Here is a 24,374-nt window from a genome sequence, read left to right as displayed (position 1 = left end):
TTTCACGCTTTTTCCTGCTGCGCAACAAAACGGAAAAAGTGTGACTACTTGGCTTGGGCGTAATCCGCGCATTAGGTGGCAGGTTGCAGAGCGCTTGCTCATAGCTGTTGACCACCTGGCAGCCAACTTGCCGCTTTGGGCGTCCCAGTATTCAGCTGTGGAGATGGTCAATATTTCGTGGGCGGCAGTGACGACTACATGCGCGTGAGGCTGTTTTCGTGAGGCCGACTTCGTCAGCATCGGGCCCGATGCCAAGCCTAACGCTTCTTAACTGGACCACTGTGGCGGCGATTTGTGGCAGAGCGCCATCGACTCCGATATAAGAGAGCAAGTGGGACATCTGTTGCAATGGTTTAATTATGGCCGATGACGATGCCGACACCGCGAAACCGTTCACGGATTAAGGCATTGTGAATGAAGTACGCGGCAAGAGCGATTTGCAGGAATTGGATGGAGAGAACGACGAAACTTTGGAGCCAGTGCCTCATGCAGCTTATGCCACGGGTCTCGGCGAATGAGCACGCTGCCGTTCGAAATAGACTCGAGACCGCCCTTATCGCTTCTGCCCTTCTAAACACGTGCATCACGGACTTTTTTGGGCAAAAAAAGGTTTGTGTTTTCACTCACAACTTTTTTAAAAGCTGTGTTTCATTTACTATGAACTTCTGGATGCAGCGAACAAATGCCGCGTCAGGCTCAGGTTCGTTATAAGCGGGCTCGACTAATATGTCATTGTATTGTCCTCTCTGTTATAACTCTCCATGAGGGTTGACAGTATAAAAGTAAAAACTGACATGTTAAGCATACAAATTGACATATCTTTTAACAGGTTCTACTTGTGGTAGTTGGATGAACTTGTCAGTGACAGCAGGTCCAGTAAGTTTATACCCTCACTACAACCACCCTCTCTGAACCTGCACTTCCCCAGCATAGCAGGGAGGCATTGTTCTCAAGGGCTTGATCCAACTACGTACTCAACACAGAGTGGAAGCAATTTGTTACAGTGCAATCAAACAGAAATGCAAAACAATTTCAAAGCACGGTATTCCTTCAAACCACTGTGATCCTTAGGTCATCTGGTGCTCAGGAGCTAGTCAGGCACGCGAAGTGGTTGAATTCTGAGAATAAGTGCTAATAGATGCAGTAGCTCATGCTTGATACTACAGTTAATCACAGAAAGAGCCCAACTTTGCAAACACTGTAAGGAATGGCAGGGAGGCTTAATTATTGAGAATTGAATTTGATGCCATCAGCAAGCGAATACCTCTGTGTCAGGTCTACACATTTAGGTTCACCCAAGCGAGCCAGTTGTCCTTGTTCATCCAGCCTTTTTATTTTATCAATGCCACCAATGAAATCTCCATTGAGAAACAATAGTGGGTAATTGGAAGCTCCCTTCTTTGCCAAATGCTGAAGGAGCTCTGAAACGAAAGAAACATGTGGAAGTGAATGAGAAAAAAAAAAACATCGCATAACCACCGAAATCTATAAATTAAGGTTGAAAATGACACTCATGCACATCAAATAAGAGTTAAATAATCCACATCATACTTTGATTCACAGTGCCCTTGGTTTAAGGGGGGATGCTACACCTTCCAAAAACTCTTTTATTTTTGCGAGTACCTCAGTCAAATTTGGAGAGCCTATGTAGATTTTACTGCTGATTTCAAAAAACTATATCTTTTTTTGCTGTGACAATTAGTTTTAAAGATATAATGAACTGCGACTTTTTCAATTAAGGCCTAATTAGCTAATTAACTGTAACTTGGATATTGATGTGCAACCTATAGAACCAATTCGGTATGTTCACAGTGTGCAATAAAGTATAAATCATTGTTCTGGGCTATTTCGAAGCAAAGTTGTGGGATGTTGAATATGACATGAAAAATTTCCCCATCTACACTTGAAACAAAAGATCCATTTAGAGAATTTTCTCCAAAAATTATTACAATAAAACTTACTTTACGACACATCCCCTGCATTTATCTTCGAAACAAAAAAGAAATCGTAATGATAACCCAGATAGAACAAGAGATATTGCTCCGGCATAATGGGAAGCACATGAAAATTGTCGTTTTGAGAAATCGAGAAAAAACGTGGGCACACATTTTTATTGCAGAAGATGCAACAAGACAACCTCAAAACGCACCAGAAGCATAGTCTGAATGCATTCTGTGCTCATGCCTCCTCTTCACTAGCTTCCGGAGTTCCAATGAGGCTGTTCTTTTCTTGTTGGAGACAATGCTGCGACGGTGCTCTTTTTCTCTCGCTCTCCTGGCACCAGTACTTGTCACATTCATGTCCATTTCACCTAAGATTGCCGTTGCAGAATTCAAATTGCCCGTGTTGAAGCGCAGCACTGCTTCTGCAACAGCTGCTTCAACAGCGAACAGGGACGCATGGTGCTCCTTGGGGGCCAAACTCCAGATTACCGAATGTAGGATCTCGTTGGAGTTCTGCGTTTTGCCGCGTTTGCACCTCTGAAGCAGGGCTCTTTCCGAAAGCCGGGTATAAACCGGTAGTAATGCCTCTGCCACGTCTTTCGGTAGATTGTAGGCATGCCTGGGGTCGGGCTCACCCTTTGCTTTTGCGGCATTGTGCCGACACCATGAAGTTTCACCAGCTGGGCACAGACTGTGGTCCGAGCATTCATCAGTGGAGGTGACGTGGCGGTATGTGGCCATACAGCCTTTTGCATCTCGCCCACGTCACCTTCATGCGATTTCAGAGCCCGGCCATAATATGTGCTCAGCCTGGTGATCAGCTCACCTGTGAGCCTGCCTTTCCCACCAAGGCCTCTTTTCCCATCGCACTTTTGTTTCTGCACCATGTTTCTCAATGCGGTGCCCATCCGTTTCTGTACATGATTAATACAGTCTTCCTTCTGCACGTCAATGTAACCATACACCTTGGCGTCTTGTATGGCGCAAAATGTCCTAGAGTCTCCATCAGACAGCATAGTTGTGTAGCGCAGGCCATGGCGTTCAAGCGACCTCTGAAATAGAATTAGAGCCGCCTCCACTTCCATTTGCCCCGCTTTGCTGTTCGTATTTTTTTGGCATTTGTGGTTAGCCTTCCATTCTTGATAGCCCTCACTACTAGGCTTTGGGCCCACCTCGCAGCCTAGGCAAAAGTTGGAAACAACGACGTAGTCCAACACGTAGCCACTAAATAATTCGATAACTGTGCCCACGCCGATGTGGGAAGAATGGCCTCGCGTCTTCCACGTGCCGTCGTAGCTAACGGCAATATTGCCCCGGTGGCCGAAGCACAAGTCATCATAAATTGTTCTAACCTTTTCCGCACATTCGCTCATAGCGGACTCAGCCGCTCGCGTTGCAGCGGGTGCCAGCGTGTTCTTCAAATGCCGCTGAAACGTCTTGTGGTGCATACCGCGGTGTGAGATGCCCATTGTTGCGAAAATATCGTTCATTTTCGTTTGGCCGTTGCCGGTAGCCACCATCGCCCTCGAAGCGAGAAGATTTACTTCAAACGGATTGCACGTTTTCGTGCCGTTCGTGCGGGGCGAAGTCCATTCATTCGCGATCTCGCCGCACCTTTCACACTGCACTAGCACTTTCACGGCAAGTCCGTAGTCCCGATCCCCTCTGACGATCGTAGCCGGTCCGTGGCAGGCTTTGCAACACAAGGCACCCATTATCGCGTTTAGGATATCTAGATGCATAAGCAGATAAGGAGCAGCGTGGTCCGAGTCCTGTGCGGTTGCCTCGCTACAACTCGCGGTGAAAAAGTCAATTTTCCGTGCAGTTGCTGGCGCCGATGAAAGCCGGTCGAGCGTCGCTTTCTCCCGGGCATGATTTTCTTCAACTTCGGCGTTTGTCACCACCTTGGCGTCGATTCGTAGTCGTCCGGAGTTCGCTTCACCGTCATCGTCGTCGGAGGCAACGCGCTCGGTCGCACCATCGCTGAACGGCCGCGGAGCGTCGACACATCGTTCGTCGGAGTCAACCAAGGGCTCTGATGACTTCGTAGACTTTCTCCCACGACCTTTGCGTTTCCTGCGACCAAATGCGTGCACGGTCTGATACTTTTTTGCGTTTCCAGGCATGGCGATACGATCAGAAGCTTCAGAGTGCTCTGCCGATTTCGAGGCGTCACAGCGGTAACCCTTTCAAAATGGCGTCGGGTCGTGTATGCAGGCGCAAGCCGCGAGCTTCCAGCCAACCGGAAAGCGCCATTTCAGTCACGTGCGCCGTTTAGCCAATGGCAGTGAGCGCGGCTCTTCGTCTTTGAGGCCCCGTTTTTCGAGCCGAGGAAACGCTCAATGTTGCTTACTGAATAAAAAAAACAGCTGAAAACGCGTTCTTTCAAACAAGACCAAAATGGCGCCGATCGAGCGTGTAGTTCCCGCGTATCGTAGAGCCGAAACCTGCGCTATTCGCCCTTAATTTAAAGGGCAGGACGCCCATTTTCGGTTTTTTAAAGTTGAATAACGATAAAAGTTGATGGTATTCGGCTATGAAATTTTGTAAATAGGTGCGCAATGATGTCGGGAACGCGAAAAGAAGGTCCGCGAAAACTCGATTTTTTGGCTGATTTTCGGTCCCGAAGTGCCGCGTCCCCCCTTAAGTCACATCGTGGAATATTTACTTGAGCTCGCGCATCAAAGCCTACATCACAGCTAAGTGACCAGATTCATAGCAACATGACATGGTTACGTTTAGCAACTGAATGTACCAGCTGTCATACATAAATTTTTTTATGTCTTGATCATTCTATGAGCAGCATACACTTACAAAATTAACCAAAATATTGTTTTACGACATGAGAGGCTGTACACTGTAATTTCACTGGTAGCATTATGAAAGAAATAACAAGTAGGTTTTTTTAGGCCAAATTTTTAAAGCTTTCATGTAGTAACAAATGTGGTACATTGTGCATATATTTTGTGCATGAAAGAAAACAACTAAAAAGATAAACTTTGGCATAAATTAAGAGGGAGACGAATCTTGGAGCTGTAAAATCATGGAAAAAATGAATTTTCTGAATATATTATTTTTGTGACATACAGGCATTGCTGCAAGAGCTGACTAAGTTCCTTGAATTTCTTATATTTTGATCCCAACTACAATTTAGAACACCAAGGCAAGCTATACTTCAACTGAGAAAAAAAACAAAACATGTTTTCTTTTAATGCCATGCTGCTTCTTTATGGTGAATGCTGCAACAACATGCATGCAGACTATGCCCCCTCTAACTAATATAACATACCTATTGTGTGTAGAAAGTGTCAGCCTTCTGCTTTAAATATTTCATATGAAAGGATGGAAATGTGATCCACAGCTTGTGCTACATTATTTTTGTCCTATGTCTGAATCTCCCCTCCTAAATGAATGAACACACGCACGCACACACACACACACATACACACACACACACATACACACACACACAGTGAAATCCTGAGCACGTCTCTCCCCTCTTCCCACCATTTCTTCAAGCTTTTCTGTGCTACAGAAACCTGCAGCAGTGATTCCTAGGAACACAAGCTCGGAGAGTCCTTAGATATGAGCATGACTTCTTAGCACTTCTACAGTGTGGTGCCTTGAGGATGCATTTTGAGTTGTCACATATTGTTGGAACATTAGAAGGACTTCTTTCCCCCCTTTTCATCCCACATGAGGATATACTACGGTTCACTCAAAACAGTAAATGCATGCACGCCCGATAAAGCATTTCATTAGAAGCACAGGTGTGCATTTTTCTTAGAGGCTCTTCTGCCACCATCTTAAATTTAGCGCGCGCACGTGAGTGTGCGTGCGCGCGCGTGTGTGCGAACTTATGTTGAATTCCAATGACGGAACGGAGCAAGTTTTTCTGCTCCTTTTGAAGCAAGTGTGTTTTAATAGCAGAGTGAGGGCAGGAGTCAAGTGTTCCAATGAGAGTCAGGCTCGACTCAAAGAAGGAGTGCCTTCGAGGAGCACGAAGTTGCTTTAACGAAATTGGCGGAGTGAACTGGAACTCGAAATAACGTACTCCCTTTAACACATTCACCTAATTGGGGGGTGCCGCCGTAGTCACGTGTTTTGACTGTAATGGTGGACGACATGGCTGACTGGACAAATCATGCAGAATTGCTTTTTCTGTTCGATAGCTCCATGTCAGAAAGCTACAGTTTCTGCATAAACGGTTCATCGGATAGTGACAGCGATACTGAAACTATCGTATGAGCGATAATTCAACAGAATTCGAAAATAGAATTGGTGGAACCGAATAACTACACACAAGGTATTCTGGGCAACTTAAAGACTTCTGCTTCCACCTTGCTCCCCATGCTAACTCCGGCAGCGCGAATAGTGTTTCGATTGCGGATTTAGAGGCGTTGCTATGCACCAGAGTCGAGCGCTGAGTACATCAGCTGCTCCAACTCTGCCTTTGGAATTCAACATCAAAGCTGCAATCATTCGTGAAAAATACTTATACTCCATCTGCAGCACGAAAAGACGACCCTGTCAGTCTCTACATGGGAGATGCTTGTTACTCACTAAGCACGTCCTGCAGGACAAAAATTTTGCCATCCAGTCCAGTATGAAAACTAGAAAACTATTTGTCTAGTACAATCACGCCAGTTCTCAAGAATGCACAGCTTGCAGATGGTGCCCCAATGTAGGAGAAATGTCTAAGCCCAAGTTTGTTTTTGCCACCATAAAAGCTGCCTCATAAATTTCAATAACTTATAAGGAATGTCGACTAGGCATTAATGGCTGATTTTCACTGAAACCAGCCATAGGCCAATGACATTTCATTTGTCTCAGTAGCCAGCACAGCGGATCACAGGACTACAGCCCTATATGGAAAATTTATTCACCATATTAGGTGTACACTTCTAGGCATTAAACTGCATGATGTGCAGATTTCGGTGCACTTTAAAAAACCCCAGGTGGTCGAAATTTCTGGAGCCCTCCACTACGGCATCTCTCAAAATCATATGGTGGTTTTGGGACGTTGAACCACGCATATCAATCAATCATCAATCAAACTGCATCATGTGTGCGCTATTCAAATTTTCGCTTCTGTGTATTTGACACACCGATATTTAATACAGCATCTGAAGAATGACAGCCAATGCCAAAAAAAAAAAAAGGTTTCCCCCTACCTTCCCCCTGTTACGAAAAAAGCTAGGATACAGAAGTGCCTTACGCTGTCGAAGTACCGAATCGGTGGCCACGTCAAAATGCTGAAACTCAAGACCAGCTTCTTGTAGCAAAGTCACTGCCTCTGAGCTGTCACCTGCAAAAAAAAAAAAAAAAAAAAAAAAAGAAGATTCCAAAAGAGGTGCTAAGAAGATGGACACTTCTGCCACCACACCATACCTTTAGCAGGTGAACTTTTGCTTCCTTCCATGAAAAGCACATAAGGAGCTTGGGCTGTAATGGCCTGCAGCCTCTGCATTAGCTTCTAGAGGGTTGAAGAGAAAATTCCTCAGAAAAAAAATACCGAGCTCAAGTCCAAGTGTAAAGGCTCAATTACAGGTACAACATACAGTCATGTACAACTTAGGTACAAATAAGTAAAAACTAACTCAATGGATTCTTTCATTTCTACTTTCAGAATGACATTTATCTCTCAAGCTTAACTACTTACAAGGCTGACATTACTTCCTCAATGTCACTAGTCAAGTTAGTATAGACCACGTATTTTACTAATTTAACTAAGTGAATAAAATTACAAAGTACACTCTTTAATAGAATTCATGACTTGCATACATTTCATATGTAAACATACTTTGAAGTATGTTATACATAAAACTCGTGAATAATAAAGAACTTATTCAATTTTTCATAGCTTTTTTAGTTTTGCAATTTCTAATCTGGTTATTTTTAGTTTCCCACTGGACGGGGAAGAATGACTGGCTTCTCGTGCAAGATTTACATTTAGTTATACACCTAGAAGTTTGTCATTACCAAAGCAGTTCTAAAATAACCTGCTCTAGCTTTGTAACTATTTTAAGTTTTTAACAATGCATTCAATGCAAAGTAGTATGTACTCTGCAACAAGCATGGAAAAAATTAGAACACTGAGTGCAGTGAAAAATATGTTATTGAATTTTATAGTATGCTAAAACCTCATGAATTCAACTCCCATAAATTTGGAAAATCAGATAATTCACATTTTCAAATATTAGTACATGTCGGCAGTCTGTCTAGGTAAACTTTCAAAGGCTTTTTCTTGTTTGTGCTGTTTTCATCATGTGAATGAATAAGTGAAAAAATCATTGATGCAATGCATTGTCTAATGAACCTGACAGCTGTTAATGTTGCTCAATTGCAGGGGAAGAAATCATGCACAGTGCTTTCTTTCTAAGCACTCACATAGCAGTGAGCATGTACCGAATCAGTGCACACAGTTTTGGAACAGACAACACAATAGTAGCTCTAGACTTCAAGACATCACAATAGGCATGCCATAATGGCAGTTGAAGATCCGCTCACGGACAGTAATGTAAGGTTAAATTTTCAGGTCAACCTTGCTATAAGCGATGTCTTTAATGCCATCATATTGGCCACCCAGCCCCCAGTGACACTGTTAAACTGAGAATAGTAGGGCAAATAGCCTCTGGCCCATGGCCACTCTTACATGCGTGCTTTTAAGAAATGCAAAATTCCACTCACCCGGTCGTCCTCACTAGCAGTAATTGGCGGCATTTCCACACGAATTCTCAGTGCCTTCAGCTTACCCACCAGTTCCATCATGTTCACGCCTTCTACTCTGCCAACATCCTTTCCATTCTGGATTTGGATAAGAGGCAGTAATCAGCACAAATCATGTGTATGTTGCAATGCTTTCGGCATGTATCATCTTGCTACTTTAACTAGTCACATTTTTAACACACTAGCATTAATACTTACTAGGCAGCTTTTCTACAACGCAAAATTTAAAGCAAACTGGTAGTATAGCCCACCCTTACTGCCGTTTTTTCCTGTTGTTACTGACACTTACCTTACTAGATTATAACGCATCTTAGCTGGGACGAAAAAAAACGTCGGCACGATCACTGCCTCTGTGCCTCTCATTTTAGTACAATTTTGCTGCGTTTTAACCAAGCATGACCAAGTATGCACAAATTAGAGATTTTACAGTGCCAACACCAATAGGCAGACTGCTACCTGAGAACAACACCAAATAAGCCATGCAGTGTCCCAATGATGACTTACCACAAAACTTATTTGAGTGTTGCATTCAATCTGTATAATAATTTACTCTGTTTAAAAAAATTCTTCTTTCAATCTCTTGGAGAGAGTACAAAAGTTTAAAACTGGCTTTGCTAACAAGCATGGGAACACAGAGCTTAACAATGATAATGACAATCAGAGACCGAAATTTTAAATATATGCACAAGTGATGACCTTGCTTGAACAGAGAAGCAAAATATTGATGAATTTTAGTATCACATTGTAATCATAATATGGGCTCGCGAGCGCATGCACGCACGCATGCACGTACGTGCGCACACACACACACACACATATAACAAAAGATTCACTCCTAAATGTACCATCAACAATGCTTACTAAAACGAGAAGTGTCTTCAATTCAAATGCTTTCAGTGAGTGCTTGCAGCATATGTGTCATCATACTCTATTGTTGTCCACCTTTCTTTCTCATTGTAGTTTGTTTCTTTCTTACACTCTCTTCACTTGTATGAAAGAAACCTTTTTTGCCACATTTGCTATTTTCATACAACATAGCAAGTTATGTTTAGGTCCTTCTGATACTAGATTTTTGATGGTATAGAGTACTTTACCATAAAACCATGCATAATGGTTACGAAACACTTAATTTACAACATTTACTTCTTATTTGAAGTCTTACATTATAATTAAAAACTACCAGGCAATACTGTTAATCACAATCTAAATGTAGTATAATTACACAAACACAGGTAGAAGTTTTGGGCACAGCCATTGCACCAGCATAGTCCCATTACAAGTCTTAAAGATCATGCAAAAGCTTTAAATATGCATGAAGTTGTGTCATATGCATGTATGCTGCCCCCGTGAATAATTAACGCACTGTCTGAAAAGCGCAACGCTACCCTTTGCTATCACTATCAATGCTCCACTCTTTAAAGCGCCCCTCACCAGGTCCGGCTATCCTGAACTCACGATTGTGTCTGCCAAGAGTTATACCCCGTCACACTGCAGGAATTAATGTCATTAGGTTTAAATGACATTTGGTGCAACGAATCTCCTTCAGTTTGTCGTCGTGCTACACAGGAAAAAGTAATGCCATTTGTTTGTCATGTCGATAGTACAGAAAAAAAAAACGGTCGATAAAGTTGAGATGGTAAATGTAGGGTGGTATATAAGTAAAGGTATTAATTTTAAAAGACGTGCGGGAAGACGCTTTGCTGAATAAACATGCATAGATATTTTATATCGCAGAATATATGACTACTATAAGAAGCGTCGTAAAGGCAGGAAAGTGACAACGAGCACGTGCTTGAAGAAAGGCAGTAGGCGTTCAACCATAGTCATCCGAATGAGACGTTTGTCGTCGGCGCCGGAGTTGCTATGCATGTGTCCTTGCATGCGTCCAAGCTGCCAGATGAAGAGAAAAAGAAGGGTGCGTTGGGCCAAAATGCAGGCAGAAGGAAGCGGGCAGTACACCTTCCGTAGTTCTATCCTCGGCACATTTGATGGGACAGGTGAGTGCATGGTTGCTGGCTCGCAAGAAATAGTTGAGCGAGAGAAACAATGCAGGTTGCCAGCAAGGAGCTCAGCGGGGATCTGAGGCGAAGCTAATAGGTTTTGCAATTGTTCTTTCCCCCGTTCGCCAAGAAAGCCCCACAGAGCTCGACCGCCACGCGTTCATTTCTAAATTAAGTAAAAACAGTGAGCATTTGAAAAAGGTACCTAGCGGACTTGTTTGTTTTGTTTTGAAGTTTTGTTTTACTGTTTTGTTAGTTTTGGTTTTGTAACAGTTCAAGTATCTCGGCTACTAGATAGCAATTAGGTAACAAGTATCAGGTTTTGTTTATTTCTTAAGCTTTGCTTAAGAAATAAAGTAAGCTAATAAATCATAGCCTAATAGAGCTAATGAAGCTAACCTAATAAAGCAACCGTGCGGTTGCAAAACGACACACCTAGGAGCATTTGTCGAGTAGGAGCGACGTTAGAGACAGATTTTGAGTGAGCATGGAGCCGCAAGGATACTCTTTGCGAGTATTTTTAAGATTGATGCGACAGTTTTTTGTTATTTTTTGTTTTGTTTGCATGTGTATGGTGTGGCTGAAAGGAATTGAGTTAGTTCGTTCGAAAATTATTGTGTAGCTTTTACGAAGACGGTAACCGCCAGGCAGAATTAGTAGTTAATCCACGCAGGAGCACTATAGCGTGTGATTTCGGACATGTAATGGGAAGGTCCTGTACTTGTGCAGCATGACAGTTATCTCTTTGTCAGCTCAAAGGAAACTGATGACTAGCTTTGGCAGCACGAAATTTTGGAGACTAAAAGACAGTGTGAAGCAAAAGGCTTCATTTTAGGAGTAAGAGGCCTGGCAAGTTACAGCAGATTACTAACGCTGGCGCACAAGTATGCCATGGAGAGCGCATCGATTGGGTGTTTATTTTCTAGAAAGCAGTTTAGGAGAAGATTATTCTCGTGTTAAAATTGGGAGCGTGAGAAACGCTTCGATTGCTGCTTTGTGTGTAATTAATATACTTAAGAAAGGGTGGTTTTAGAATATTTTCAGACTCAATGCGTCTCAAGTGTGAGCAGGGTGCTCTCCCGTGTCTGTGATTGTGTGTATGTCTGTGTAATCCCAGGGAGGAAAGGCCCATGGATGATTGAAGATTGCCGTATTGCGTTATTGACAGCGGCCTGGATGACGCCAACAAACAATGACGCTTCGGGCAACCTGCACGGCTGATCACTCTCAGGTCTATTTTCCCGCCGGTGAACGAGCTGTTGCGTTTGGCGGGGCCACCCTTTTGGCACGGTTGCCAGAACGAAAAAAAGGCAACCACCTCATTTTGTGAAGATAAGGAGCAGCGCCAAGACGCCCTGCTGTTTCCATGTGCTGGGCGCTGCGTGGCTGAAATCACTCTACGGAGCACCGCTGTCCTTCGGGTTCATGCAGAGATGTGATACGTGGTATCTTCGTGCCCCGGTAAAAGCCCCAATGCCGAGCTTCCGCCGATTACAGACGTCGGACCATCACGCTGTGCGTCTTTGACTGATGAGCCAGCGACGCTCAAATCAGCACCAGATGTCCAGGCATGGCCCCTCGGAGGCGCCTAGACCCTGACTGCCGTTTGACAAAGCTTGGGTGGTCGGCCCAAGCGGCGAGATGACAGATTCGTTTCACCCCGCTCAAGCAAGATTCGCCGAAAGAGGCAGCATCGCCAGGACCATACACGTGTTTGGTTTGTGTATGTGTGTTTGTTGGGGGCGGTGCCGGCATAATGACACTCATATGTGCTGCGAGACATGTTATTGGACAGTGCCGTTTAGACCTGTTCCCCGATCTAGAGATCTGGGGAGAGGAAACTGTATTTAATCAGCCCTCGCGGGCCGCTTAGTGTGGTTCCCAGAGCTTGTTCAATACACAGCCTTTTTTTTCAATCTAGAGCCTTCAATGTAGAGCTTTGGGCCAGAGAGCCTGTGCCATGTAAATAATCTAAATAAGCCCTCTCAACGAAGTTCAACCTCCTCCTGCTTCGACATCTTGATCAGGATCTCCGGTGCCGCAAACCCCGGTCGCAACAGTGGTTATGAAGTGATTTGCAGAATTCCTAGGGTAGAATGCTCTCTATTGGGGACATGACTTCCTATGCTAAAGCTTGCTATTTCTTGTGAGGGGTCCTTTAAGCAATAAAAACCAATTTTTAACTTACATCACCATCCTTAGATTATACCTTCATTGTTCGTTCAATGCCCAAATCCGCATTCCTAAAGTTAAGGAGAAGAATCACAATAATTATAGCCCTCCTTAAAAGTTTGACAGCATTTACTTCAAGTTTCAACAATTTCAACCTACCAGAAGGATGACGAATGTCGGCACTGAGGTGACCTTATACTTCAGGCTTACATCCTTGGCTTGCTCAGCTTCGACCTGCGCAAAAATCAATGTATGCTTCTGAAAATGTACATAATCAGGATAAGCAAGGCCGAAAAAAAAAAGTATTCAGATTAGAAATACATAATCCGGCATAACGTATGACGACAAATTAGCCTTCTCAGCATATTCACTGCTGATATAATGCAGCTATAGGCACATATTTTTTTATAAAAGTATTTTCAGCAACCTTTACCTTGCAGAAACTCGTCAGCGCCAGATCTGGATCTTTCGCAAGATCGGGCAATAAATCCTCCACCTGCTTACACTGAGGCGACCAGCTCGCATGGAAATACAGGGCGAGCAACTTGTCCCTAAGAAAGAGAAATAAGTGTTGCATGTAAAGTAGAGGCAAGATATTTCATGGTGGTCAGTTGAACAAAGATGTGAGGACTGTCACAAGAGAATCGGCAGCCTAGAGCACTATATGGACCCGGGCCTGAGCCAGGCCCAAATTAGGCCTGGATCTCATACGTATCAGTATAATGACCTGAGTATGCTGTTTTACATTGTTTTGTGGGTATAACGTAGTGATGCGACACATACTATTTGAAATGCTGTATATTTATTTTATTTTTACGTACTGCAGCCTCACTTAGGCTATTGCAGAAGTGGAAAAAAACAAAAACAACAGGAACAAGGCAACATTAACGAACAGGCTTCTAAAAATTCTTGAAGTGATAGCGAATGAACCCTTTGGGCAGCATATTCCAGGCTTCTATAGTTGATGAGAAAAAACTGTATTTGAACATGTCAGTGTGGGTGAAAAAAGTTGTACGGATATTTTGGGGAAACATTTCGAGTTTGCAGCTGTGCTCTCACGCCTGCCGCTCCTGTTTCCAGCTGCCTGACTCCATAGACTGCTAGACACGACTAGCGAGTCATTAATATTTCAGAAGCTGTTTTTCGTGAAGTGCATGATGTGGAGCAACTTATCCCAGATGCGCCAATCAATCTGTGTTCCCGACTTATTGTGTTACGAGTCAGCTTCATACATGTAGCATCTGGTACTTAGCCAATAATACTAACTTGAATTCCCATCGTATAGAGCATGTTTTTGGGGTATTTTTATGGCCTCCTTCATCTTTGGCATAATTTGTCAGTTATTCATAAGTGTACTAATTTGCCAAAACGCAAGCGCATGGCGGTAAAAAACGTTAACACAGCGAAAGTGAGTGAAACCTCTAAAGTAGGTAATTATGATGAAAATTTGCTACTGTACCCTTTGTAACATGGAGGTGTACTGCCACGGCTGTATCGCCACATTTTATTGCATAAATTCCTGAAGGCTCCAGTGACACCCTGTACTGAGAATTTTTTTCATTCTTCCCCTTGCTTCTACTGTTTATGAATATCAACAGAAAAGTAAAACGCATCGAAAGTAGTGACATGATCCCCGTCTCTGATAAAATTTCAATGTATACAAGATGTACATGCCTAGCTAATCTCTGCTTGGTGTCTGCAGAGGTCCAAATTGCTTGAATCGCATAGTTTCACAATCTGTATAGTTGCTGCATTATTGGGACCGCGTGCACTGCATACCGTAGATTTATTAAAAATTCTAATACCTGTCACTTGGCTCGTCGAATTGTGTGTGACGGACACATGGCTTTAATTTGCTAAGCATTTCTTTTCGTTCTGCAGGAACTATTAGCTATCTATCTATCTGTCTCTCACATATGGGTGCTCGCATGATGACCCAATTACCTTAGGGTAAACCAAAATTAATATGGGAGGGTAAGATGATGTGACAATTATGACTAGTTATTCACAAAACAAGAATCCCGTCGAGCATGCCGTCAAACCTCTCCCGCCAGACAAGTGTGGCACATACCCATGTACGATAGGTCGGTAAGTGCCACAGGTATGCGGCAAAATTGCGACTCGGCCACTGGAATATATTTGTGTTGAAGTTTTTGAACCCGTTAATGCTTCTCATCTTTGTCCCCGCGTATTCGCGCAAGAACTTCAAGATGATCAGATATGTGGGTATATGCCACAGGCGATTGCCAGTTTATATCTACCTAGGAACAGTGAGAATAGGCATAAGTAATCTAAACGCGAGAGTACTAATAGCTGACATTGGCAGCTTTAATCAGCTAAATGCAAAAAATAAATGTCAGGGTCCCAGCAGGAATCGAATTCCTGCATTCTGCTTGGCAATCAAGTATTCTACCACAGCGGCACGCCAGGCCTAGCAACCACCTCTCAAATAAACCCTAATGTTCATGAAACGTCCAGGGTGGTTGCAGTGCTGGCTATGTCCAATGTTATAAACAATACATATCTACGAACTCCTATGATACAGATGTCACGTAGGTTAATGTCAATTGTACTTGGGCGCTATTTGCTGAAGTTGATTTATGCTGCAGTGTTTGGGGTTACCATGCTCGCAAGCACAAGCGTGACATATCAGCTTACTACTACTATGTTGTTTTTGGTATCCTTACACAGCTGTAAACAACTATTTATGTATACCATATACCACTGCTCAAATTAAATCTATGTGTACAACTCTTTAACACATATTTAGCATTATTTCATAACATCTCACTAAAAAAAAATGCAACACAGCTACCTTCCCTCAGCACAACATCGATTCTCATTGCATTTATCTGCAGAAAAAGGGTGTTTCAATCCGCTCATGCATAGCACCTCTGCTCAGTGATCTTCTATTGGCAAAAATGGGCACAAAAGTGCAAGAAAAGTTAGAAAGCTCGCATGTCGTCAAAGTATTTAGATACGTGGATGATTTCTTGGTTCTTCTAAATTGTAATTCTTCTATGTTCCACTCGGCTGCGACTGAAAAGATAGGTGTGTTCGAAGGTTGTTTAAAGCCTCTTGTATTGACACATGAAATGCCCGAGCACGAAAAGTTAGGCTTTTTAGATTAAAGACTGGTTTTTAGCTCGCAGCACATCTGTTGGTGTTATGAGCCACGTGCGCAGAAACCTCTACTTCCTTTTTCTTCCGCTCACAGAAAGTTAAGTGAGGAATAGCACGAACCTGTCTTGAGAATGCCTTAAATAGGTCGTGTGCCCACAATATCTCTGCGAGCTTCAAAACTCAAGTTTCCCGGCTTAAGGCTTCGGGTTTCCCCGAGGCGTTTATCGCTTCCGTTGCTGAGACTATTCTGCGGACTAATAGGGCAGAGCAAAGGCAGCGACAGAATTCCAGCAACACGGATACAGAATGTGAAAGGATTACCGTGATTCCATACAAACACCAGATATCACACAGGCTCAAGAAAATCGGAAAACGTGTGGGAGTTCGTGTCCTGTTCTCAGCACCGTTCAAATTAATCAGCCTCACCAAATCAACAAACCCCCTGAAAACGCAGTCATCAACGGAATGCAGAGTTCAACATAGAAACAGGTATGCGGCCTGCTCCCGGGAAGTTGTCTATAGGAGCCCCTTTTCATGCGGTGCTTGTTATGTCGGAACGACCAGAAGGTGTTGAAACGATCGGCTGAGAGAACACGCTAACAATGTTAGAAACGGGAAAGATGGCTTTCTTGCTCAGCACTGCACTGAGTGCAATTGTGTTTCCCTCTTCAAGGACACAGCGACGCTGTACAAGCACAAAGATGAGCGCACTCGAGTCATTGTCGAGGCCGCGCAGATGACACTCGAACAGGTGCCTTGTATTAGCACGTCCTCTATGGCTCTGTCCGAGAAGAAACTCAGGTTCCTCGAAGGTTTCGATGCGCGCAAATAGTTATATTATCTTTACTTTTCCGTTTCGTTTTTTTATAAACTTTTCTTTGCCGTTTTTCTGAGCTTTTGTTTTTTGTCTTTGTTTCTTTTACTCACGTTCTGCTCTTTGTGCCATATGGTTTTTATCACATGGTTACTGTCTTCTCTATATATTTTCGTGCTCTGCGCAATAAACTCAGTTGGAAGTTCGCGCTCGTGTCTTTCGTGCTCTTCTTGTCTCTGTGTCGTCGTTTTCTCGCGCTATAAATATCGTTACGCAAAATTATCCCCGGGCGAAACGAGTGCCTGTGCGACGTTGGACGGAATCAACGGCGCGTTACTGAAAACGTCACACATGCACTCGCAAAATGCCCCGCGGGCGACACAGAGCCCTCATGGAGAAGGCACAATTCAGCAACGCGCCGTTCATTCCGTCCAACGTCGCACACGCATTCGCAAAATGCACCACGGACGACACAGAGCCCTCACGGAAAAGGCACAACTACAGGGGCAAATTTCTCTGTGAAATCTGGCCGCAGCCTGGAAACACTGACCCACCAAGTCTGGCAACGACCTTCTTGTCTCTGATTGATTGATTGATATGTGGGGTTTAACGTCCAAAACCACTATATGATTATGAGAGACGCCGTAGTGGAGGGCTCCGGAAATGTAGACCACCTGGGGTTCTTTAACGTGCACCCAAATCTGAGCACACGGGCCTACAACATTTCCGCCTCCATCGGAAATGCAGCCGCCGCAGCCGGGATTCGAACCCGCTCCCTGCGGGTCGACCTTCTTGTCTCTGTATCGTAGTTTTCACGGAGGAAGGAAAGGTGGTCGTTTTGTTCTCGCGCTATAACTATCGTCATGCCATACCAACTAGCCCAAGCTGCCACACTTCTAAGTTATATTTCTAGTCATTCGGGCTCTTTTTCATGTGTTTCTCTTCATCATTCAGTCCTCGTAACCCTCAACGCAGTCTCCATTTGCCGTGCGCGCACCTTTTCCTTTTGCATTCGCACCAGGCAGCTCCCTTTGGACGTTAAAGCCAAACAAAACCTCGCCAGATCATGACGATAGTTATAGCGCGAGAACAAAACGACGACACAGAGACAAAAAGAACACGTCGTTTTGTTCTCGCGCTATAACTATCGTCATGCCATACCAACCAGCCCAAGCTGCCACACTTCTCACCAGATCGTTGTGAGACAACTTACTTCGCTTGGGTAATCGCATCCTGAAGCTCTTCAGCGGTTGATATCGCACTGTGAACGGACATCATCTTGAGGTTCGTTTTGAGGGGCCACGTAAAACAAATATTTTTGCAAATATCACGCCTCCACAAATATTCTCAGAGCGTTCTTCACTGCCTCGAAACACGCGTCTATGCACGCAAGCACAAATTCAACTGCCAGATTCAGCCAGAGCACACTAGCCGCAAGGTCTCTAGATGAAACAAGAATGGATGGATGGATGGATGTGGCCGTACTCTTTAGATCGGGTGGCGGCTAACGCCATCTAGCCGTAATACTTAGTGAACTAACCATTAGATTTATCTCTTTTTTTTTTTTCCTTTGAATAGTGAGGTTGAGGATTCGTACTTTGCAGTGAAGAGTTAATTTTCACTCGTGCCTTGACTTTAGCCACCAATCAGATAACCTCCTTCTAGTTAAGTCTACCCGCTTAAAGTCTATTTCCCTCCCTGTTCCTAAACCTCAGTGCTTTGAAAAGGCCGCGTCTGCTGCCACCGGGTGGCACAAACCTTTTCGAGGCAAAAGTAGAGTGTACTAGAATGGGGGAGTGGGTCCACTGTGGCCGGCGGCAAGCGGTGCGGGTGAAGCAAAAACGGCGGAAAATTTGGTGGCGCTGCAGTAGCCTTCTCCTGAAGTGACGTCAGTTTCGGCGGGAGCGTGCGAGTCGTGCGGCGGTTCGGGCCGCACGACGCGCTGGCGGGGACGCTGAGCGCTCGATGTTGTCGTCTGCTCGACGCGCCGTCGTCTGTTCGATGCACCGTCGTTCGTGCGCTGTTTTCACAATTTGTCTCCTGGTTCTTTTTTTACACATTATTAGAGACAAAAACAAGTGACATGAAATAAAATGTATGCTTTTTTTCGTGAACGCGTAGGTTTGTATTTCCCTTTGAGCAAAGCCGTCTGGACAAAGAATACGCGGCAGACGGCACGTTTGCGTGCGCAGATATGTGTCTGCTGGTTGCATAACGGAGCGTTCCAAGCTGCTTCAAAAGATTAGAGGATGAGCACGTCTAGGCGTAGAAATTACTGTTGTGTCGTAGGCTGCCAAACCGGATACAGCAGAGTTAAAAACCAGCCCAAGCTCTCACTCTTTGGAGTACCTCAAGACGAAGAAAGACGCCGGCTATGGGACCAGAATCTCAACCGCGCTGATCGGCCCTTGCAAGTCACCGATGCCATTTGCGAGCTGCACTTCGAGCAAAAATACATACTAAGGCAATATGTACATATTATCGAAGGCCGAGAAGTATATATAGAGCGGGGAAAGCCGGAACTTCGCAGTGATGCTGTACCCATAATTATACCTCATCTCCTGAAGTGTCCTGACGAGCAGCCCACACCGGAGCAGTCAACGAAGAAGAGAGCGGCTTCACCACCAACCTGTGAAGACCAGCCGTCAAAAAGAACTGCGCTGCAATCAGTTGAGCCGCAACTGAGATTTGAAGATTGCGAAAGTGCGAGGCAAAGCGACAACGCATTTGAACTTGAAGACGTTGTCCGGCCAAACGACCACTGGGCAATGCACAAGTTTCGTCATTATGACGGAATTGCTTATGTTTCGGCCTCCCTAAGTCGTGAACTCGTAAGCATCGAAAAGACTGTGCTCATGAATTACGGTACCGACCGGAGTGAAGTGATTTGTCGGACATATGTTCGGAAGACGCTGATCTCCGAAAAGGTCGCCTATAACCTTGAAGATGCCAAACAAGTCCTGGACTGCGCAGAATCTCTTCACCCTTGCAGAGGAGCAGGTAGGGCGAAGGACTTCACCTATGACGTTCTTACGAAGAAACTGGAGCCGCAAATCTCTCATTCCGACGGCCTTGTCTTCAGTGTCACGTGCAAAGGAGCGGTTAAACAACAAGGTGAGTGCGGCAAACGTTTATTGAGACGTCACTTGTAATTGTACAATTAATCAATCAGTAACCTGTTTAATGCTAGAACATTTGTGTGGCCCCTAATTTTTGTAGTACTCATTAACATTTACGAAAGAATAGTTTGCCTACAGAAAGTGAAAGTGCATAAATTGCGTTTCAAACATGCATGGTAAAAAACTGGAAGCTCTTCATAATTTTTTTCTCGTATACTTCCAGGTTCTTCATGCATTTCATGCAAGTACGTGAGGAAAGTAATACTCACCAGAAAAAGCTACCTAAAACGAAAAGAGCGAAGAAACTCAGTCTCCACCAAACTGCGGGTCCTGAGTCAGAGAAACAAGCGGATGGCGACAAGGCTGTTGGACATTGCTGGTCGTCTCGAAGAGATGAGGGCAAACAATGCGAATGTCGCGGATAAAATACTAGAGGATAAAATATCGTCACTACCGCGAAAGCAGCAGGCAAGTGTTCGCGCTTGCTTTCAAGCTGCCAAACAAACCAGCAAGCAGGGCATGCGCTACAATCAGGAGTGGATCCTCGAGTGTTTACTCATGAAACTAAAGAGTCCCCGGCTTTATCAGCACATCAGAAAGAACGAAATTCTCATGATGCCCAGCAACACTACTTTGAAAAGATACTTGAGGTCATACGAGTCGGCCTTCGGTTTTAATCAAGCAGTAATGAACACTCTAAAGAAAAAAACCGCGAGCATGTCAGACCTCGAAAGACACGGCGGACTATTGGTGGACGAAATGAAATTGTCAGAACATTTCAATGTGACGGCGTCTGGCCAGATTCAAGGCTTCGTGGACCTTGGAGAATTTACGAAGCCCGAAGACAAGTACCAGCAATGTGATCACGGCATGGTCATCATGTTTGTGCCTTTCGCTGGAAAATGGAGCCAAATTGTGGGCGTTTTTGCGACAAAAGGAAATGTGAGAGGAGACATTTTATTGAAAATTCTCATGGAAGCTACCATCCTCGTGGAACAGGCGGGCTTGTTCGTCGACCACATCACTTGTGACGGAGCCCCCTGGAATCGAAAAATGTGGAAGCTAGCGGGGGTGTCGGCGTCATCGAAGAAAATAAATGGCGCCATACAGCATCCTGTCGACGAGATGAGGAAATTGCACTTTATCTCCGATTTCCCGCATCTGCTAAAATGCCTCAGGAATGGTCTTCTCCAGAAAGGCTTTGCAACACCAGACGGATTGGTACGTATAGATTCATGGTTGACATTTTACAAAGATTGTGTTTTTTGCATACATTGCATTACCTCAACCTATATTTCTAGGTGTCTGTGCATCCGGTTCGGGAGGCGTACCTTCTAGACAGAAGTGTTAGGACACTGAAAGTTATGCCCAATTTGACCGAGACGCATCTGGAACCAAACTCATTTGAGAAGATGAGAACCCCTTTCGCCTTCCAACTATTCGGTCCATATGTCCTACGGGGCCTGGCCTTCTACAAGGAGGACATCGAGAGAAGGTGTGGCAGCATCGAGGCAACTCAGCTGTTCTTCTCGTGAGTTGCGCCTACGTTCCAAATGAATTAAGTGTAATCGTAAACATCTCAAACGCATGATGAGCGCTCTTCTGACATACATTCTTTTTGTTTATTTTGCAGGAAGATCCAACGACTGATCACCGTGATGACTTCCAGGTTTCGGGCCGAAGCGCTGAGACCAGCTTCTACAGACGTGGCATTCCTGTCCAATTTTCTGGACTTCCTGAATGACTGGGAATCATTCAGTGACAACAAGCGGCACTTTCTCAGCGAGTCCACTGCCATAGGTTTTAGGGTCACTATAGCAAATACCCTTTCATTGCTGAAGTACCTGACAGAGAGCGTTGGATTCAAATATCTCATGACATCTCGACTTAGCACCGATCCCGTGGAACATTTCTTCGGCATCGTTCGCCAGTCAAGTGGCTGCAACGCGCACCCCTCTCCGGATGAGTTTCTAATAACCGTCAACTGCTTGTCCTTTTATAACTTGGCGCACAGTGTGGACAGCGCAAACGCAAACCCTGACATGATAAACGCTCTTGTCACTGTGCATGACAGACAGGGTCTAAAGGTCACGCACAAAAAAATTGATGATCTTATATCACAGGGAAAACTTGGCGAGGTCGAAAGCACGATTGCCACGATGCCAGAAAAGTTTGCTGACCACATCGATGTGACTTTGGAGAAGAGTGACTCGAGACTCATTTACTACACAGCAGGGTACGTGGCCAGAAAGTGTGTATTGAAGTTGGCATGCGTACAATGCAAAGAAGTGCTTCTGTTTGAGAAAGCTGTCGCGGTTGCTGAACAGCTCCCTTCGCAATTCACGGAGCAATGCGACTGGGGTGGACTTCTGTACCCCTCACGACAGCTGTATGATTTCATTGCCTCACTTGAAAACTTGTTTACTGAATGTTTCAGTGTTTCCATGTTGCACACAGATAGCATCTCTGACATCTTTTCATTGGTGAAAACTAATTTTCTGAACTCGAAAGCGGTCGGCTGTCCAGACCACAAAGATGCAGTGAGCACAAAGCTCGTTTCGTTCTACGTGCTCACTCGCCTTCACTTCTTAGTGAAGGGAATGAACAGGGAAAACGCTTCGAAACGAGCGAGAGCAAAACACTTAAAGCTTAGCAGGACAACATAGAGCCTGACGTTCCTTGAGCGACGGTGTCGAAGTCTTTCGATGATATTTATTTTGTTTTTTATATTTATGCGAAAAGCTTGCGCAGTCAATTTAAAATAAAATATTTTGCGCATATCACTTCTTTATTGGTGTCTTTCAGACTTCCTATCTATAGGTGAAAACACGTTCATGTTTCGAACAAATGTTTGCATGGACACGTACCGCAGGCACGAAGAGAAAAGGTAAAATATAACATATTTCATTAATACCTACAACGTATACCAGCACTAGATGCCGAACAAAAACTCATCATAAAACCACCGCGACGGACGTGCGTCCGCCCTATAAGTCATTTCCTACGAATAGCACAGTTGCCGTCCGATGTGACTAAACTTCCTTTGCCAACACCCTCACGTAATCGCAACAGGACTGGTTCAGTTTTTCAATAATATCACGCGTCCCTAACGAATAGCTGCAAATTTGCAGAAGGGTTCGCATACTTTAGCTTTAATTCTCGTGATAACAGCTGGTAACTTTAGTCTTGCATCATATTCAATTTGCTGCCGTGAGTCTAAATTTGCACCAAACGCAAACTTACTTATATATCCCAGTTATATTGACATTTTTAAAAGCATCGCAGTTAATGCTCATATTACACTTTCGATGCGTACGTTTTCGCAAAAGCCAAATTCAACTTACGCTCTTGATTGTAAACAATTACCGTGGAAATCACGGTACTTGCGTGCGTGACTACCTATACGAGCAGGGCGTTTCGCAATATAAACATTTAGATTTTGTTGAACTGGCGCGGAAGCACGGTGCGACGCCGTTCACGGCCACGCACGCACGAACGAAGCAACAACGCTGCGAGACTGCGCCAGACGCGCGAGCAGCACGCGAACCGCGCGAACTATCAGACTACCCACCCGTCGCGAACCGCGTGGCAAAGGGGACTTGTAACCATGGCAACCACGGCTAAGTCTTCAGGTGAAGGCGATGGTAGCGCCACCTGGATTTTCCGAAAAAAACGCCTCAGCGTGGAGCCTTCAGTGGACCCACTCCCCCATTCTAGTACACTCTAGCAAAAGCGTTCGGTTCATGACCTACTACACTCCTGACCTGTTCAGATAGCGGGGTTCCTATGGGAGCGCGTGTCCCCGCTCTCGTTCAATCGCTCGCCGTAGGTGGCGCTACCTATAACCTGTTCGTCTGCTACTTTACGGCTGTTTGGACGGCGCTAGAGTAAGAACGGCTGCATTCCGTGATGAACAGCCGGCATATATGTGACTATTTTTTCACTTAGATGACTGGTCAAGTAAGCTGTTCAGTGTGACGAAAAATTTATTGCACACTGGTGGACAAATGCGAGAATCCGTAGACTTACATAGTGTAGGACAGCATATGTGATGTTGCGTCCATTTAATTGCAAAGAATTTGTGAATGACTTTTGAAATATTTGTTTCAAAATTATTTTTCATTAGTGCATAATAATTACGCAATATGAGTGCTCTGTTGGCCGAAATATGACCACGAACACTCAAGCTGACGTCAGCGAACAGGTGCTGACTAGCGCCACAGTGCTCCTAAGTTACGGCCCTAGCGGCAGAAGGTATGAACTAGAACGTGGGCGCTGGAAGAGGTGCTCTCTGGGCAGGTCAGGAGTGTAGTAGGTCATGGTTCGGTTCACCCAATAGCCGCCTAAAACCGGCTTGACTTGGCTGAAAACGTATGAATAGACGGCGACAGAATCGCCGTGTTGGACATTTTTTGGGGGACGTTTAGGTGGTGGTAACGAAAGGTCTAAGATTCCCCACTAACTTGTGAGGATC

General features: G+C 44.6%; 1 protein-coding gene across 2 annotated transcripts in view; it reads right to left on the bottom strand.

The window, feature by feature from the left end:
* Positions 1 to 18,227, bottom strand: part of LOC119180297 (Glutaredoxin 3) — a 53,071-nt gene extending 34,844 nt beyond the window's left edge. For both annotated transcript variants that reach the window (XM_037431456.2, XM_075869773.1), the window contains exons 1-7: positions 17,995 to 18,227; positions 13,278 to 13,395; positions 13,004 to 13,078; positions 8,634 to 8,750; positions 7,335 to 7,419; positions 7,162 to 7,251; positions 1,265 to 1,421 (exon numbers count right to left, since the gene is read on the bottom strand). In XM_037431456.2, the coding sequence (XP_037287353.2) occupies positions 1,265 to 1,421; positions 7,162 to 7,251; positions 7,335 to 7,419; positions 8,634 to 8,750; positions 13,004 to 13,078; positions 13,278 to 13,395; positions 17,995 to 18,059 (707 nt within the window). In that variant the 5' untranslated portion in view covers positions 18,060 to 18,227. The remainder of the gene's footprint in view (positions 1 to 1,264; positions 1,422 to 7,161; positions 7,252 to 7,334; positions 7,420 to 8,633; positions 8,751 to 13,003; positions 13,079 to 13,277; positions 13,396 to 17,994) is intronic.
* Between the last annotated feature and the right edge of the window lie 6,147 nt (positions 18,228 to 24,374).

The sequence above is a fragment of the Rhipicephalus microplus genome, chromosome 7, assembly GCF_043290135.1.
Source record: "Rhipicephalus microplus isolate Deutch F79 chromosome 7, USDA_Rmic, whole genome shotgun sequence".
NCBI classification, from domain to species: domain Eukaryota; kingdom Metazoa; phylum Arthropoda; class Arachnida; order Ixodida; family Ixodidae; genus Rhipicephalus; species Rhipicephalus microplus.
The sequence above is the reverse complement of the archived record's forward strand: the minus strand, read 5'-3'. Positions and strand labels throughout refer to the sequence as shown.